Here is an 18,070-nt window from a genome sequence, read left to right on the forward strand (position 1 = left end):
GTGGTGCCATCTACCAAGGAAAAAATGTCCCAATTTCAAATTGCAACACTGTTATGTACAGGGCTAAAATAATGCCTTCCACGAAATTGATTATCTTAAAAATAAATTGTTCCAAACAAGTAGCATTTTGGGTGTTGGTGGCTATACACTCCCCGAGAGAAAATGCATAATTTGCATAGTTTAGAAATTAGTTTTACATTTCTGTTGTGTTCTTCTCTTTTCATTAGGTTAGGCTTGTTAAGTTTTATGCTGTTAGAGGTAATATATATTTTTTTTGCCCTTGTACTTAATATGAGTAACTAAGTGTGGTGACTCATGCACACAACTTTTCTTAGCGTGGAATTTGCTTTTTTGTGTAAACATGTTTTAAAATTAGTCAGCCTCTGTCATAGTTATAACTTTCCGAAGTCGCCGATTTATTTTGCACGTAATTAAAAATCTTAAATGACATCAATATTGGATATTTATTATATTTGATGATTCCCCACATGTGAAAAGTACAGAATGATCAGTGAAATGCTGGCATGCGGTTCAAAAACTTTGATGCATATTTTTAACAACTTAACATACTTTTTTACTTACGAAAAATAACATTGAATAAATTAGCGAATACAATTTGAGCAAATGAAGTGATTACAGGATGAATAGGCTACAGGGGTAGAAAAGTACCAGACTCTATGGTGTCTAAAAAAAATTACCGTGATACTTTTATTTTCAAATTGTTCTATTTTTTATATATATATATATATATATATTTCGAATTCACGAATGGAAATTTCCATGACTTTTTAAAAAATAAAAACAATAGTACGTATGTGTTTTTCTGTATCACTAAATTCCTGCAGTGCTAGCCGCATTGTAAAATCTGCAGCAATATAGTAGAGTTGGCCATGTATTAGAATGCGTTTCATAGTTATTCATGCTGTTACCAATAGAGCTTTCTTTAGGAGGCCACTCGGATGCAAGAATTAATTACTTTTAATCTAATCTTGCATTAATTCATAAATTGAATGTTTTGTGTTTGCCCATATATATAATCCTGGTTCCTGAGAAAAAAGGGCTGGTGCCTAAATTATTTTTAATTTTGTTTACCCCTGCCTTCACCACACTAGCAGATGTCTTGCACAACTGGGAGTTACTAATTGAAGCATATTGAACATGTAGTCATGGACACTTCTGGGTTGCAACAATCCCTTTCATTTTTAATGTGATCGTTACAACCCAGAAGTGTCCATGACTGTACCGTACTGTAAGTGTAATCATTGCATATCAATTGTGTACGATTGTACGCATATATTTGTTTTCCTCTGTAACCAACCTTTGCCTCGCCCTGTGTATATTTCAAGAAACTGAAGACTGAACACCATAAATGCCTTCCTCACTTGGAGGAAAATTATTCTCAGACATCTTAAAGTTACTAATTTTAACAAAATTGAAAGTACAAATAACACCATTTTAGGTAACCTTGCAACGGAATTTTAATCAACAAACATTTTTTTATTAAACATGTTTAATACAAAACACACATGCCAACAATGCAATTTGAATATCTTTAAATTCTAAAGGAACAACAGAATGTTAAAATCTTTCTAACAATTACGAAGTGTGAAACTTTCATATAGATTTTTTCTCACTTTCTTCACTATTCTTTACGGTGGGGTCTGGAGTACTGGTATCAGTCCCTAACTTGAAGTCAAGTGGTTTGTCGTATCCCATTATTTTTCCATAATGCATTGGATTTTCAAAGTTTCGTGGATCCACAAATAAGGGAACACCTTTGACCAAAAATGATGTGAACATGCCTGGGGCATCTGGAACGACGACATCATCAGCAGAGAAGGTAACCTGGTAATGAAGGAAATGTTATTCAAGATATGTCTAATATAAAGGAAACCTGTAACTAGTAAACTTTCCCCCCGGACAGTGAGCCTATCTCTGAAATGGCTTTTTGATACAGAATTTAATATACCTAGTCTTACCATAAATACTGTCACAAAGTTTTAAGTAAATTGACACAAAATGCTGAGAGATATTGTAATATCCTAATAACATTACTGAAATTGATGCATGACAAATCAAAATCACAAATCAATATTCAAAATGCCCACCACCCTTAGCATGCACACATTCCGTAAGTCTTTGTGGCCACGCATCATTGAATTACGCAACACATCGACTGGAAAATGAGCAACTGCCTTCAGAAGAGACCGTTTTAAACTTTCAATATTGGGATGTCTCTTCTTACAAGCCATCTCCTGAAGCTTGGACCACAATTTTAGTCCAAAGGGTATAGGTCCGGACTTGCAGAAGACCAATCTGAAGTGGAAATGAAGTCTGGAACATTTGCTATGAGGGCACGCTCCATTTCTGTGACAAAGGGGTAAAAACATCAGCCAAAGTGTACCAGCAAGAAGTGTTTGAGAGAATAGTCAAGAATCTTAACAACACTCTCTTCCATGGACAGAATGGAAATTTCCATGACTTTTTAAAAAATAAAAACAATAGTACGTATGTGTTTTTCTGTATCACTAAATTCCTGCAGTGCTAGTTCTTCCATGGACAGAACTGGAGCTTCTAGCAGGATTCAGCCCCAACATATGGGGCCCGAACAACACAGCAGTGGCTGGAGTCAAATGTACCAGACTTAATTTCCACTTCGGATTGGCCTTCTGCAAGTAAGGACCTATACCCTTTGGACTACAAATTGTGGTTCAAGCTTCAGGAGATGGCTTGCAAGAAGAGACATCCCAATATTGAAAGTTTAAAGTGGTTAGTCTCTTCTGAAGGCAGTTGCTCATTTTCCAGTCGATGTGTTGCATAATTCAATTGATTAGTGGCCTCAAATACTTACGGAATGTGTGCATCCTACGCGTGGCCATTTTGAATAATGATTTGTGATTGTGATTTGTCATGCATCCATTTCAGTAATGTTATTAGGATATTACAATATCTCTCAGCATTTTGTGTCAATTTACTTAAAACTTTGTGACAGCATTGATGGTAAGACTAGGTACTTAAATATTGCAAATATCTAAACAGTGAAAGGTAAGTCTTAAAACACCCAAGAAGTGATTCTTCAGGACAAGGTAGCTGACCTCTGTGGCAGAATAATTAGCACAACATGCTACAATGCCAGAGGTCCTGGATTTGATTATTGATTTGGTTTATTTGACTTTTTCTGCCACTTTTGGCTACTTGGGAGGATGAATGATATGATGAAACTGATGAAGGGACACTTACAAAGAACACCCATGCCCACGTGGGATTCGAACTTTGCACCTGGTGTCTAGCATGCTGTGCTAATCACAAGCAACACAGGAAAGGTACAATCATAAAAAATTACTACACATAACCATTAGTTCTCTTTTTGTGGGGGGATTGTATTACCGAACTGAGGATTAGGGATATTACTTGGCGATTGATTTGGTTATTTCACTTTGCTTTTCTACCACGTTTGGCTAACCGCAAAGATGATGAATGCTGGTAATGTGAGATGGATTAGGTAGAATCACAAGCACATATAAAAATACAATAAAAGCCCCACAGAAGATTATACTGGCTCTTTTGAGTCCACATGTCAGTCTCGTTAATCTGCAAAATGCAGTCCAAGGTGTCTTCACAAAGGGTCACCCCTTTAACCCAAAGAAGAATTACCCTATCCACTTGGAACAGACACTGGGTTGAATTTTTAAGTTACGAGTGTTTCTTTTCCACCTCTGTATTTTTGTATCATTACTTTCCACCACTTTTGTTTATCTGGATGATGAATGCTGAAGAAACACTCACAAAGTCAGGGACATCGAAACTCATCATCGAGAGGGGGGGGAATAGTCTTTTTATAGTCAGACTTAATCACACACTTTGCTTGCCCTACCCCCCTCCTCGATGATTATGGAGTTTCAGTTTAAGTCCACTGCACAGATAGTCTAATTGATACTGGACCTACAGTTTAAAGTAAAGTGGGATCCGAACAACTATATGCCTCCACTGGAAATCAAACCTGGGACCCCTTCATTACAAGGCAACATTACAACTATGCTCAGTCACCTTTACAACATATCAAATTAGTAAAAAGAAAAACAAATTTATTGCTGCAGACCAAAAATATGCTACAATGTTTGGAATGTACAGCAACTAAACAATTAGCGATTTGGAAAATTTTAAATTCTAAGGTTTCTTATTTCACACTGAATTCTTACATTGTGATCATGTTATTAATTTACCATTTCAAGTGTTCTGCCTTAGGATTCTCTACCAGGATACATTAATTCACTAGCATACAAAACTTCTCAATTTGTTATTCAACAACATATTGAAACTAAAAATGTAACAAATTCAGAAATATGTCTCACTTAAAACAAGCTACACTTACCTTCTTTTTCATCATAAAAAATGACAAAACTGTTGCTGTGTACAGATTGGTCTTCGGGTTGTAGTGGAGAGTTGTAACGTACTTTTTTGTAATATAATGTAGAAGAAATGGTGTTACATATGTGATAAAGATGACAAATCCTCCTGTAGCCACTACAAGTGGAAATGCTGCCAATTCTTCAGACTTTTGAATGAGAAAAGGTTGGGCAAAAAATCCCATACTGCTTGTTGAGAGTGAAAAGAACTTGATAGTGTAAATTCGTGGTGTGAGAGTACCATAGTACACTTGCTCATCCTCGGAAACACCACTGCTATATCGTCTCAAAGTCCATGACGTTTCCTTATTCACATTATGATTGTTGTTACATTTAGGCTGGAAAAAATAAAATAGTACATACACAGAAGAAAAAAGCTTTGTGCAGGCTACGTTACATGCTACTATAAATTAGTGTGATGTTCAAGAATGCCTTACTTTTTAAAATTAATGCTACAGGCAATTGCAATTCTGGGTTGAACATGTATGGTGCTGTGGTTCAAATGTGCACTTAAAACTAGGTTTATAATTTTAATTATTTAAATTCCCCTTTCTCGAAGATGAGTAAAACTCTGCCACCCTCTTTAATTCATTCCTGCTTTTTTTTCTTCTCCCTTACTGGTATGAATTCATTGTTTTTACACTCCTTGACATGTGTGTGCTATATTTTATTATGCACTGTGCGAAACCTTTTGGCGTGGGAGGGATGCCCTCTCAGTGACGTATTTGTGATTTCATTTTGGGAGGTAGGGTTTCTTTTGGGTATGCAAATTTGTGTATGTTAGCAGTCAATAAATTAAACTATTGCCTCACATTTGTAAGTACCTCAGAACATTGGTTCTAACCTAGGTCATTAAATCTTATGCAAGATTTACATGTAATTTAGAAACACTTAGTGTGTGTATTTACATTCTAAGAAAACCAGAACTCACATGCAAAAAGAGCTATGGAATTAGTAACATTGAAAACTTGAACAAATTTCTATTGCCAAGTTCATCTAATCTACCTACAAGTTTCTTGTGAATACTTTAATATGTGTAAAATATCAGCACTGCGCCATGAAAACTTAAGTGGAAAACAGCCTGGTGTCTTGTAGTCCACAAGGTTGCATACTCTTCAGCAGGGAAAATCTTTTGATGCTGCACCGTTAATGGACACGAATGATGTTACAATTGTATTTCTAACGTAGTTAAGAAATGTATTCCATTTTCCTTGAGGGGGGGATAAAAACATCCCTGACAGGGATAACAATAATTTGCTTTTGCTGGGGAGATGGTAATACAATTCAATTTTTGATATTTCTAACACTTCTTGTTACAACTAATGTGTTTTATATTATTAGCTAGGGATGTGAAGTTTTTGTTTTAACGATAACACCGAAAAGTTGAGGAACGCATAAAAAATGGTTTAAAATGTATTTGGGTAGGTTAAGGAGGCAAGTATTCGGTGTTTCGGAATTGCAAAATAACGCGAATTATGCCATATTTCAGAATAACGTCAAATTTTGCACTTTAACGCAAAAAACCGCTGTGAAATATGCCAATATAAACTGGGGATAACATGTCTTCTGTTCAAAAAGAAACTACCTGAAGTGCTATTACATCTGTCGTTTCTAGTTTAGCTGGTGAAAGTTAGATTCAAAAGATTTATTGCATTTTGGTGTAGACATGACTAACAGTGTTTAACCTCGTCCTGAAATAGAATTCGTTTGGGAGGAACGAAAAAATTTTCAGGGAGAAGCACCTGTTGTGTTCTGTTAGGTAGCTTGTATGTGTGTTAGGGCATTGCATGTAGGTATGGGGAAAAAAATATTTTTAAAATTATATGGTGCACCCCTCCTATGTTGTTTCTACTGGTAAAATATGAATGCATACCAAATTTTAGGTCATTTGGTGATGTTTTGACCCCCGCCCAACACGATTAACTGATTTAGTTTATTAATCATCGCTTTCCTTCACTAAAATCATGACAAAAATGTTTGCAATGTTAGACAGTTTATTATACAGAGAAGACAAACTCCATATATAGTAACTAACAAGTATGGTAATATTGAACACACAATTATTTGAAATCACTTTACTGGATTTATGGTTTAATGGAGGAGAGTGCTGTTAAGTTCTTTAATGTCTCTTTTTGAAAGTTGGGAATTTTTTTGCGGTGATATTCGACCACTTGCAATAAGAACTGTTTTTTTGTTTCATCATTGGTAACACTAGTTGAGAAGTCTTGGTTTAGTTTCACAGCCCGTTCCGACAGATCATTCACCACTTTGACATGCCGCACATATGTCTCAGCTTCTTGGTAATTGGGATCATTATGCCATTCACTAACAGGTTTTCTTAGCCAGTCGCCGCCAATTCCCATACTGTGAAACAAGAACCAGGATTTAGGCCCAATAAGGGATGTTAGTTTTGTACTGTGGCTAAGAATAGGAAAAGTTGGATGGGCCCTTTCAAACTCTTTTGGTCGAGAAATTCGGAGCAATGTTCGAGCAATCTGCTGCCGTTCTGAAGAGGAAAGTCTGTTTGAAAATAGAGAGAACACAGCACATTCTTCGGTTAAGTACCAGAAGTGCCTTTCCATGGCTTTTATGGCTGCATTTGCAACTTGAGGATCATGCTTGCAATACTTCTTCAAGTTATGCCATAGCTTGAGATCATTATACACTGCATCGGCACCAATGGATGAAGAGAGCCAGTTTTCAACGTATAATAGTGCATTAAATTTGCATAGTGCTTCCAGTTTACTGATCATGTCCTTGTCATATCCTGCTTGAGCACTGAAAGCAAACATCTTTGCAGGATACAAAATGGATGGCATCCATCGAGCTTGATGCGCTGCTCCTGGTTTCAGCCAGTGTATTCCTCTTTCAGGTGTCTCACCCAGAAGTATCAACATCAATTCAGCACACTCCCGAAAGCCAGCGCGAGGTAGCAAGTTCTTTCTATTTGGAGTAGAAAGTATTCTCTTCAGTGATTGTATAGAATTTTCCATAGTGAGTTTCAAACTCCTGTCTTTGATTTCTAGGATGTTAAAACCAGCTTCTGTGTTAATAGTTGACCAAATAGAGTCTCTGAATTGAATGAAATTGGTGTTTTCAGGACCTGATGTTGCACCAAACAATTCTTTGTGAACTGAACTCAGAATTCTTTCAAATATGTGATGCCGACAAGCCAGCATAAACAACTTCTTGTCAAAGAGTTTTTCCAGCCTAACACAAGCTCCAATTTTCCATCCTGAGTTTGAAGCTGTAGTGTCAAAAACAAGGGATCTCACATTATCTGAAATCTCCCACTCGTTTGCTAGGGCAAACGTAGCGCTTGCTTGTTCTTCACCTGTTGTGTTTGTAATTACAGGGATACCAAGAACTTTGCCTTCTTCACAGACTGGCATACCAGATACCAACATCGCTAGTCTTTCTTTGTTTTCTTTTTTGAAGTCTGGAACCAGCTTACCATCCCAATGTAGTGTTGAGTGCTTCGGTGCTGTGAATGTAGTCTTAATTGCTTGCGCTGATGATTTCCTAACTTCCTTACCTGCTTTCCAAGTGCTTTTAATTGAAAGAGTTGCTTTTTTCAGTGGAACTCCACCTTCTGTAAGAATTGCTCCCATGAATGCTGTTCGTTGACCAGCTGATAGATTAAGCCTGTCTCCCATGGTTGATATGATTTTGCTTGTAAATGGATTTCTTGGTAGATTTAAAGCAATTGACGAACTTTTTCTACGAAGTGTTGTACCTGTACCTGTTGCACCACTGCTAGTTGAAGGGAATAGAAACTCAGGATCTTCAATTGCATCAGGTTCAGCATCCAAGCCATTCGAATCACTTGAATCAAGGCTACCAACTTTATCAAATTCTAGGCTAGTACTTGTGTTCATGTTTGTCTTGGTTGAAGCTTCTTCTTGGCGACGCTTCTCCCTCGGAGCACGCTCAATTTCTTTTTCGTTATGAGATAATTTCCTCATAACTTTTGCAAAGTATGTCTTATCAAAAACACCTAACTCCATTTTTCGACATGACCTTTGATCTTCTAAGAATTGCACATCTTCCAGAATCATTTTTCTAGTCCTACATCTGTCATGATCTATAATAGAAATAGCATTGTCATGTGCTATGTCAAAGAGTAGAAGAAGAGACTTGAGAAAGCTTTCACTATCAGCTGGGAAGTTCTTCCTTGTTTTATGTTTCCGAAGATTTTCGTATTGCACAATTAATTTATTGAGTTTTACTTTGGAATGTCCCGCTCTGACAGGCATCACTGGAATGCCAGAAAGCTCCCAAAACTTTTCTGCGTTCAGGATAACGAATTTTATAACATCATCCCTTTTATCTTCCTGCATGGGTCCACGATTGAGAAAAACAAAGTATCAAAGCACATCCCCATTGGTGGGCAGTTGAGATCCTTTTTTTCGGGGTCAAATCTTGCAGTAAATTAATTAAGAGCCACGATTCAGACACTTCTCTATCATCCTTTCTAAGTACCGGGCGGTTTGGTGTGGATGAAATTGAAGGAACTGCTTCATGAGGTGGTTCTTTTCCCATATTTACACTCATATCTGCCTTGGTTACAACCTATAAAAGAAAAATATAAGAGGTTACAACTTGTTGCCATGTTGTTAATGTCCGTAAAATGAACAAAGTATATAAAATTACAAACAACAGATCAGACAACTATTTTTGAGGTGGGCGGGGGTCAAAACATGGCCTACAGACCTGAAAATTTGCAGGCGATTATGTTTCAATAATAGTAACAATATGGCAGGGGTGCACAAGAAACTTTCGAAAAAAAATTTTTTTGCAATGGTCTAATGTGTGTATATACAAAATGGGATTTTTTAAGGAACAGAGGGATTTTTTGGCATTGTTAGGGAAATGTTATGTGTATGATTGTGTTCAAAGATTTGGGTGATATTATTCAATAAATAATATCATTTTATATTTACTGGCTGATGAGATGAAATAGTTCTCCAATTGGAAGAAATTTGGTCATTCCTCCCAAAGGTAAGCCCTAAATTTATTATTTTCTTGTCATTAAAACTAAATTTTGTTTCAATTTTCAAGAAGTAAAGAAATGTGAAAATAGTAAGTAATAAGCAGTAAATAGTATAGAAGGAACACAAAAAATGCACGTGACAATAACACTGAATTTTGCCGTAAACTGCAAAAAATAACACTGAATTGCAGCAAAAAGTAACATCGAAATTTAGGGAAAAATAAAACTAAACCTTCGCATCCCTATTATTAGCTTACTAATCCATTCCTTATTCTTTTTTCAGCCTGCCTTTTTAACCTGTAATACATATTATACTTTTATCTTTAGCCACACAAAATGTTAATTAATTCACGTGTATACCAACAGGCTGTTGCAGACTCTTACATTTTGAGTTAATTTGAAAAATAAAAAATTCAGTAGCCATTTATAAAATTTCAGAAAAAAGTTGGTCATATTTTCAAAAGGAATGTCAAAAATATCAATTTTAGTGCTGGGTAAGTTAGATCTGTATCCAAATTCATTTTAAACATACTTGTGTTTGTGTTGCACCCATCCCTTACAATGACAATTCAAGCTTTAGTAAACCATATTTCAGCCAAAAAAAATTCAGCTAATAACATTTTCTTAACTTATTTTTGGGCTAATATATGAATGTAACATGCTGTCATACTTTTCTCTAGAATCCCTGTGGTTTAACATTTTTGTGAAATTTCAAAAAGACTGAATGATTTGTAAGGAAGTGGTGTAGTCTGGTGTAGGGTCACATGCATGTGTTAGCCAATAGCCCCATCTAGTTGGTTGCATGGTGCAACACCGAGTCGTCTAGTTCATTGATTTGGAGTCAAGCAGTGTATTTGGTGTCTGCACTACCTTCCGGACCGATGTATGTGTGATGTATGGTCACGTGGTGCGTGCTAACTAATCAAATGACCGTTAAAAGCAGCAGACAGGCATTTGTTGAATGTTCTGAACTTGAACACCGTGGAGCGATTTTACAATACCGGGAATTTCTCCATTTTGTTTGAAATTCGGCATACTCACTAAATTAGGGCTCCAAATCACAAATCTGAAGTTAAAATTTGGCGCTCACGTGTCAAACTTGCAAAATAAGAGGATCAGTCATCGTAACCGACAATGCACAATTGCTCATTATTTATCGCAAGATTTTCTGTTTCGAATACTTAAAGAACGAAATATATATATTCCTGATATTACTACGACCCTAAAATTTAACTATGTTTCCTAACTTAACCTAGCCTAACCACGTGCCAATGGTGGGGCTAGCCATAATTCAGGAATTTCTATACGTGAGTGCCAAATTTTAAGTGCAGATTCATGATTAGGAGACCCAAATTAGTAAGTATCCGAAATTTCAAACAAATTGGAGAAATTCCCCGTACTGTTAAATTATACCAAAAATTTCAGCACTGGACAGAAGTAGAACTTTGTTAACATGTAAAAATCACTTTGTATACTTGTAATATTCTGCTGAGGGACGGGTAATAAGTATTATTTCAGGGGGACAGTGCCCAGTTCTTACTATTTTTCAAATTGTCAGGTGAATTCTTGTGGGAAGATTAGGTATTAATTTTTTTTTTGGGGGGGGACTCTCGAGGGGGAATATCCAGATCATGGCACAGAATTTCCATAGTAAGGGGGGGGATCAATGTTTAGTGCTTTGGTATAGAATTCGTATGATGATCATTATTTAGGCTATCAGTTTTCTACACCATTTGGAAGTTGTATGGTATCAAGAAAACTGTGGAAGCAAAATTGATATTTGAAAAAATGCACTTCATGCAAACAATTTACCTGAATGTGCAAGGTTGGAACAGTTGTATGAACGTCCTTCCAGCATGCAGCTAAGAAATTATTAGATTTGCCATTAGTATATGAATCGAAGGCAATCTTGAAAATACCGCCTCTGCGACATAACGTTCTGTGTGTGAAGTTGCATGCGCAATTTAACATTTTTGCAGTTTGCAGTACCATGTTTATCACACAAATTTGATATCTTACGCCACCTTAGAAACAGAACTTGCAACTTTTAACATAATGATTTAACCTAAGATGTCATGAAAATCACCAGTAGACCTGTGGACTCAACTGTCTGTGTAATGCAGTGTTGCCACAATCTGTAAGCACAATTTCCCTTTGCAAGGGGTAAAATTTCCCTTTTTCGCCCATTTTTTCCCTTCATCTAAAGGAATTTTATTATTAATATTAATAATAATAATAATTAAATATTAACGTTGACCCATGTCCTTATGTATAAAATATTTAACTTTTAAATGCTACGACGCCAGGGGTTCCGGGTTCAAATCCCTGCCTGGACATGGCTGTTTTTGAGTGTCCATTCACAAATTTCATCATTTCATCACTCATCCCTATGTTCGCAATTAGCCAAAAGTGGCAGGAAAGCGAAGTAAAATAAACCAAATCAATAAACCATAAAATGAATAATAATTTATTTTTTTTCGGAAGATTTAGATCTTATTGCTAAACCAAGCCAATTGTTAGTAAAAAGCAAAACACACAAACATAGATTGAATTTAGGGAGGCCAATGCCCCTTGTCTTCATCACACCATCAGAAGAAAATTAAAAGATATTCTACACAAAATGCTGTTCTAACAGCACAGACAAATTTGTCTGTGGTTCAAGCATAGAATGGTTCTAGTAAGGCGCATATATGAAGAGTGTGTGGAAAATCACATTTTTGCCTCCCCATCAAAATTCGGCGCATGGGTATACATGTTTTATTATATAAAAATATATATATAGTACATACCTAATAAGTTCTCACTTTCAAAACTGGAATATCTTATAATGTTTAATATAATTAATGTTGAGTTCGTCTTAAAATTTCCCTGAAAATTCGCTATTTTTAATCGAATTTCCCTTTTCCCTTTTATCTTAATATTAGCTCCAAATTTCCCTTCAAAAAGGGAAATTTCCCTTCATGTGGCAACACTGGTGTAATGCATATATAATCTGTGGTCCTACATACAATCACAGATTACTACCGATTGACTGGACCGTTACGGTGACATTTGCATGTCTCTTATCGTACAACACTAGAGCAACCTTTCGTTCTGCCGTCACACGAGGAATGTCTACGTTGTTAGGTTTCGTTCTACTAGCATAAATACACTCAAAATGTATTATTTATGCTAAGAGAACTAAACCTAGCTAGCCAAACCTAACAAATTAGGCATTTAGCGTAACAAAAAACGTCTTCCCAGAGACATCAGAACGCAAGTTTGCTCTAGTGTTGTACGATAAGAGAGACCTGTGTTATTTTGGCAAAATTGTTCCACTCCACGTATCTATCTGGCACTTCTTTCGAGACTAAATGAGGCTTATAGCATCTCTAGTAGCATCTTATAGCTTCAACTAAAATATCAAAATATGGGAGAGTTTAATGAACCAGCTATGCAATAAGGCAGTGTCTGCTGCCACGTTCTTTTTCTGCTGGAACCTCAAAAAAGATGCGCGTGGCAGCAGACTCGGTCTTTGTTTTATTGTGATTTCATCATGCTATGTATGCAATTACGTATGTAACACATACTGTTAAGTTTTAGCGATTACTTACACAAAAATGATTTAAGATTAGGTCCCTTAGCATTCTTCTAATAATAAACCTAAATGCTCTCGCAGTTAGGTTAGGTTCTGTTAGCATTAAAATAATATCGCTAAATGCTTTCTAAAGAAAAAGGTTCTAAATTACCTGTACATTCATTCCCACTAATCATAAACTTGCATTTCTCTTGTCTTATGTTCTTAAGATTTGTAACACCCTTCTAGCAGACGAATTACGTGGCAGGAGCAAATTTGACGCTTATTCTTACTGCTGACACGAGCGTGGCAGCAGACTCTGCCATTCAATAAACTATATTCATTTGATTCTAGTAAGATTAGCCATTGCCATAGTACCTGGTCCCTCTGTGTCATTCACTTTTCTATTCCTTTGTATTACCGGCTTGTTACACATTACATGCATTTTCTGTTTTAGTCAACCATAAAGAGATTATAATATAATGAAAACTAATAATGTTCTAATGTTATTTTTCTTTTTCTGTGTGGAACATTTACTACACATGCTGGTTTTGTCAGATTTTGTCATTCGTCATTTCTTGATTTTCCGCCAGGGGGCTACAGTTTAGCAATTGAAAGACATGTTGGTACGGTAAATTCCGACTTCCGAGTAGCGGAACTGTGATTTATTATTATATGAATGGTTTTCATTATTTCGAAGAATGGACACGGGTATTTCAAGAAGTAATATAGAGACGGAATTTTCGGAAATAGACTCAAAAGAAGGATGGCCCCTCCTTTATCAGGTGTGAAAAGCTTTTCTGAATATCTTATTGTTCATGTAGTCATTAACTTCTAGTAGGTGGAATAGCTTTATTCAATCAAGAAGGATGTTAACTAAACGCTTTAATGAATTTTACACGTAAAGGTTCTAAAGTATTCTAAATACAGTGTCAAGTAAATCTTATTTGTGATGATACCTAAAGCGTGGACGTGTCTAGACAGCTAAAAAAATTTCATATAGGCTTATGTATGTGAATTTGAGGGAAGAAATCTTTAATGTTTATCGATACAAATGACTATACTTCCTACGAATGATCTTCGAATTTATCGTTTGAAGTCTTGCTGACAAGTCTTTAAGAGAATAGAATATGTCTATATATCTTGTAACTTTGTCAATGGATTTGTCGCCTAATTTACTGGATGTTCATTAGTGTCCACTGGATGAGCTAAAATGTTATTATTTTATTTGTTGAGAAGAAATGAAAATTAGTTACTTTCACCATGTACATTCTAAAATTCAATAATGACTTTCAGATATCTATTTTGACCAGTACTTAATTGCAGTTGACAGTAGCCTAGGGAACCTTATTTCTTGTCAAAATAATTTGATGTTCACCAAAAATGCATTTGAAGTCATTACCCCTTCCCCACTATCCAATTTGGTCAGGACTAGTGGAACAGCATCACTGAGAGCTACAGAATTTTATTTTCATGCACCAAAATTGAAGCCAATACTGGGACAGAAGAGTAAGGGAAGCCATAGGCATTGCCCCGAGAAAAAACAAATCTCAACAGGAACCTAGAACTCCATCTCAGCCTTGCCTAGAATCCACTTCTTCATACAAGCATGACTTCTGCCAATAGAACATTGGGATCCAGAGTGAACCATTGAAAGACAGTCTAAGCTCCGCCTCTTAATACACATGTTTAACATCACCGTTTGTCTCTAATCAATATTTCCTAAATGCACTCGAAACGTTGGACACTAATGCCGATTTAACCTGGCTGGTAACCCGAGAGCACTTGTTTGAGTACATACTTATGTTTGCTAATGAATCTGCAACAAGATAAAACTTTGAGCAAAATTTAAGTCTGTACTTAAGGTAAATTAACTGAACATAACGCAGCTAAATCACATTGATGATTACATGAAACTGATAAAAGGACTCGTACAAAGAAACACCCATTTCTAAGCTGGGAACCTTTTGTAGTGAGACACCAACTCGACTACTCAGCACAATACTAATTTTAATACACATTTTGTGTGCCATATACAACTTTAAAGGTTGATATATTTTTGCAATGAAATGTGCAAACTTGTAAACCTAAAGTATATTGATTCAACACTTATTATTGTTCAATACATAGGGGGTATTGGGACTTTGTGATTACTCTGTACTTTGTGTATTTCACTTGGCTTAGTTTCTATTTGATGAAGATGACGTAATTCAACAGTAACTGTGATGTCTTGTGTAACTACATATACTCAGCTTTTGATAATTGACTTATAGTCAATACCCCCTCCCTTCCTATGGTAACTAGGACTTCTATTGCTAGATATTAGAATGTCTTCCTAATTTTCATGTCTGATACAGATCAAAACTGAAGATATGAATTCCCACAGATAATGGAATGGTTAGAATGCTAAAACTAGTGTAGATTTTGAAATTAATTTTACAAATTCAATGTTAAAAAATAGTAGTTTTCTACTTAATATTTAAGAATGGGAATTTTCGGACTTATGTATTCATCGCTTGAAGGAGGAAATCTTAATATGTTATCTGTGGTGTGTGGTTTTATTTACACCAAATAAATTTTTATGTAGTGACAATTGGGATTACCATTTGGTTGAAAGTGATTACATTGCAGATCTTCGCTCCATCCTTGTTAGGTAAGCTATTCCATAAATTACACTGTTTTTTGTCGCATACCTGTTTGTGAAGTATGCTATTATGATTTTATGGATGTTTAGTAAGCTTTTTTGATTATGATTGGAGTGAGGCAAAGGGGGGTTGCAATAAATAATTTTACCTAGAATGTTAGAAACCTTATTAGGTACTAGGGTTAATGGTTTCATTCTATCTCTAACTTTAGATGATGAGGAACACTCCCAGATTCAAACATTATCATTAATGTGAGCAGCAAGATTTGTCTGTTTAACTGCACTCATAATATTGGCTTACATTACATTCGTCTAGTTCATAGATTCTAGGTTAATCCTATTTGTACTTCTCAGGACCAGTGAAAAACCTGGTTAGAAATGTTGTTGGGCAATTCGACATTCAGTGATTGCAAGCTCAGTTTTTATTAATTCTAAGAAGCAGTACATAATACAGAATCTGCAATATTGTAACAGTAAGGTGAAAGATAGAAATTCGAAACTAAGAAAAAATTCTAAGAAATTCGTATGGTATAAAATTTACTAGCAGATTAATATTTTTCAGTTCATGGACACAAGTGCCCACTGATTTTTTTGGGTTATACAGTTTGTTAGTGCACACAGCCTCTTCCCCCCTTCTTTATTTCAATTGTCTGCTGCCTTGGTAGCCAATCAGGTTGAGTCATTAATTCACCAGTGAAGGTTGGAACCTTCAAGTGTCCTTGTCCACCTTGGCAGAGTGGTTAGCACAGCATTACAATGCCAGGGGTTCCAGGTTCGAATCCCAGCATGGATGTTGCTTGTTAGTGTATCTTCATGAATTTCATAATAGCATCACTCATTCTCATCTTCACGATTAATGAGGTAAAGTAAACCAAACTAATTGATGTAATAATCATCATTCAGCAGCTTAGGGAGGCTGAATGCAATGCAAGAGAAGGAATGTATTTTTATGAAAATAGTTTTATTACTTTTATTATGTTCTAACAATATTTAATTCTTTTTTCCCCAGCACATACGTAATGAGTGTATCAACAATGAATTCACAGTCAGCGAAGCCAGGAAGACTCAGAACAAGAATTTAAATCGTTACCGAGATGTCAGTCCGTATGACCACAGCCGTGTTGTTCTCTGTAAGGGAACATGTGATTATATTAATGCCAGCTTGGTGAAGGTTAGTGATTTTATGTGCTAAGAAAATGTGATTTCATTGCATTGTGCAGTGAAATTGATATTTTCTACTTCTGTATGGTTACCGTAAAAATTGGTGATAGACTTTGACCAAGTTCAAACATCCATGAACTCTTTTGTCTTGAAGCTAGTGAGCACAAATATAACACAGTAGCTTGCCATTTACCATAATGTCCCTCAACAATTATGACGGCTTCAAATATTCTGCTAATAGATAAGCAATATCTGTGAAGTAAGGAGGAAATAACAATGTTATTTTGCAGGGGTAGACAAATACAGGATTCCTGTAAATTTTTACTTGGTGCCTACATTTTCAAATCCACTTCTATTTTTTTTAATACTTCAAGTTCACTAATGAAAATTTCCACCTTTTTATTAATAACAAGTTCAGTTTGTTTTTTCTGTAACTTGTGTATCATTAAATCATAAATGTGGCACTACAAACGTTTACACTGTTGCTAGCCAAATATTAAATCTGTACTACTATGGTGGAGTCATCCATATATTAGAATGTATTGCTTAGTTATTCATGTTGTTACCAGTAGAGCCTTCTTTAAGAAAGCCACTCTGGTGCAAGAATTAATTACTTCTAATCCAGTCTTCTATTAATTAATAAACTAAATGTTTTAATTTCAAAATATGTAGCTTTATCTTAGAAGTATTTAATAATAGTAGTATTGATTTCATACCTTTAACTATAAGTGATCCATACAGTCACATCTATTTATCCATTGCTGTTGAAAATAGTGGTTAAAAAAATGAATTAGAGACAGACATTTAATAATGGTTTATCTTTAATGCAATTCAAGATATAGTAACATATGTCTGTACAAAGATAATATGAATTCTGTTTGTACTTTTAACTAGGAATAACTAGGGGACTCTAAGGCTCGTACAATAGCATATTTTTAAGAGCTTTTTTGTAATGATATTCAGTGTGGAAGATTCTTATAGAAATACACAAACTCAGGGTTTCTCACTACAGGTGTATCTCATTCACATAAAGACATCAAATCTTCATACATCTGTAGTGAAATCCTTGGGGGATGTGAGTGAAGACACTTCAGAGTTGTGGTGAATATAACTTTCCTTTGCAGCACATGTAAATGGCTGTTCATGAAATAAATTTTATCTGGATGATCCTTGATCACCACTAGTTCTCGTATGCCTGTCCAGTCAATTCCTTCACCATTATCATGATTCCCTACAGATAGGATCCTCAGATTTGATGCGACATCTCGGAAATCTAAGAAATTCTTATATCGAAGGGAATGCACGGTGTA

At 35.7% G+C, this 18,070-nt stretch overlaps 2 protein-coding genes across 4 annotated transcripts in view; one reads left to right on the forward strand and one right to left on the reverse strand.

Annotated features, from left to right (window-relative positions):
• Window positions 1-1,500: 1,500 nt before the first annotated feature.
• On the reverse strand, window positions 1,501-11,494 carry LOC145988177 (transmembrane protein 70 homolog, mitochondrial). The gene is made up of 3 exons (XM_083123005.1): window positions 11,212-11,494; window positions 4,373-4,744; window positions 1,501-1,845 (listed from the first exon to the last, which is right to left on the reverse strand). Exons 1-3 carry the CDS (start codon window positions 11,389-11,391, stop codon window positions 1,615-1,617), a joined length of 783 nt encoding a protein of 260 aa, XP_082979131.1. The 5' UTR covers window positions 11,392-11,494; the 3' UTR covers window positions 1,501-1,614.
• Window positions 11,495-13,430: 1,936 nt separating this feature from the next.
• LOC145987624 (tyrosine-protein phosphatase non-receptor type 1-like) overlaps window positions 13,431-18,070 on the forward strand; it is a 33,723-nt gene continuing 29,083 nt past the window's right edge. Inside the window, exons 1-2 of one of the 3 annotated variants that reach the window (XM_083122036.1) lie at window positions 13,431-13,740; window positions 16,609-16,770. In XM_083122036.1, coding sequence (XP_082978162.1) covers window positions 13,657-13,740; window positions 16,609-16,770 — 246 coding nt within the window. In that variant the 5' untranslated portion in view covers window positions 13,431-13,656. Of the gene's footprint in view, window positions 13,741-15,541; window positions 15,609-16,608; window positions 16,771-18,070 lie in introns of those variants that run through there. The other 2 variants (XM_083122037.1, XM_083122038.1) reach the window with 2 other exon arrangements.

Source organism: Lepisma saccharinum, chromosome 5 (assembly GCF_977018435.1).
Source record: "Lepisma saccharinum chromosome 5, izLepSacc3.1, whole genome shotgun sequence".
In the NCBI taxonomy this organism is placed as follows: Eukaryota; Metazoa; Arthropoda; class Insecta; order Zygentoma; family Lepismatidae; genus Lepisma; species Lepisma saccharinum.

What these genes read in the sequence shown, in the direction of transcription:
- LOC145988177 (XM_083123005.1), bottom strand. Translation starts at nt 11,391, where the DNA reads ATGGTACTGCAAACTGCAAAAATGTTAAATTGCGCATGCAACTTCACA. An exon ending in TTCCAACCTTGCACATTCAG is followed by an intron (nt 4,745 to 11,211) that starts GTAAATTGTTTG and finishes TATTTTTTCCAG; the next exon opens with CCTAAATGTAACAACAATCA. An exon ending in TTTTTATGATGAAAAAGAAG is followed by an intron (nt 1,846 to 4,372) that starts GTAAGTGTAGCT and finishes CTTCATTACCAG; the next exon opens with GTTACCTTCTCTGCTGATGA.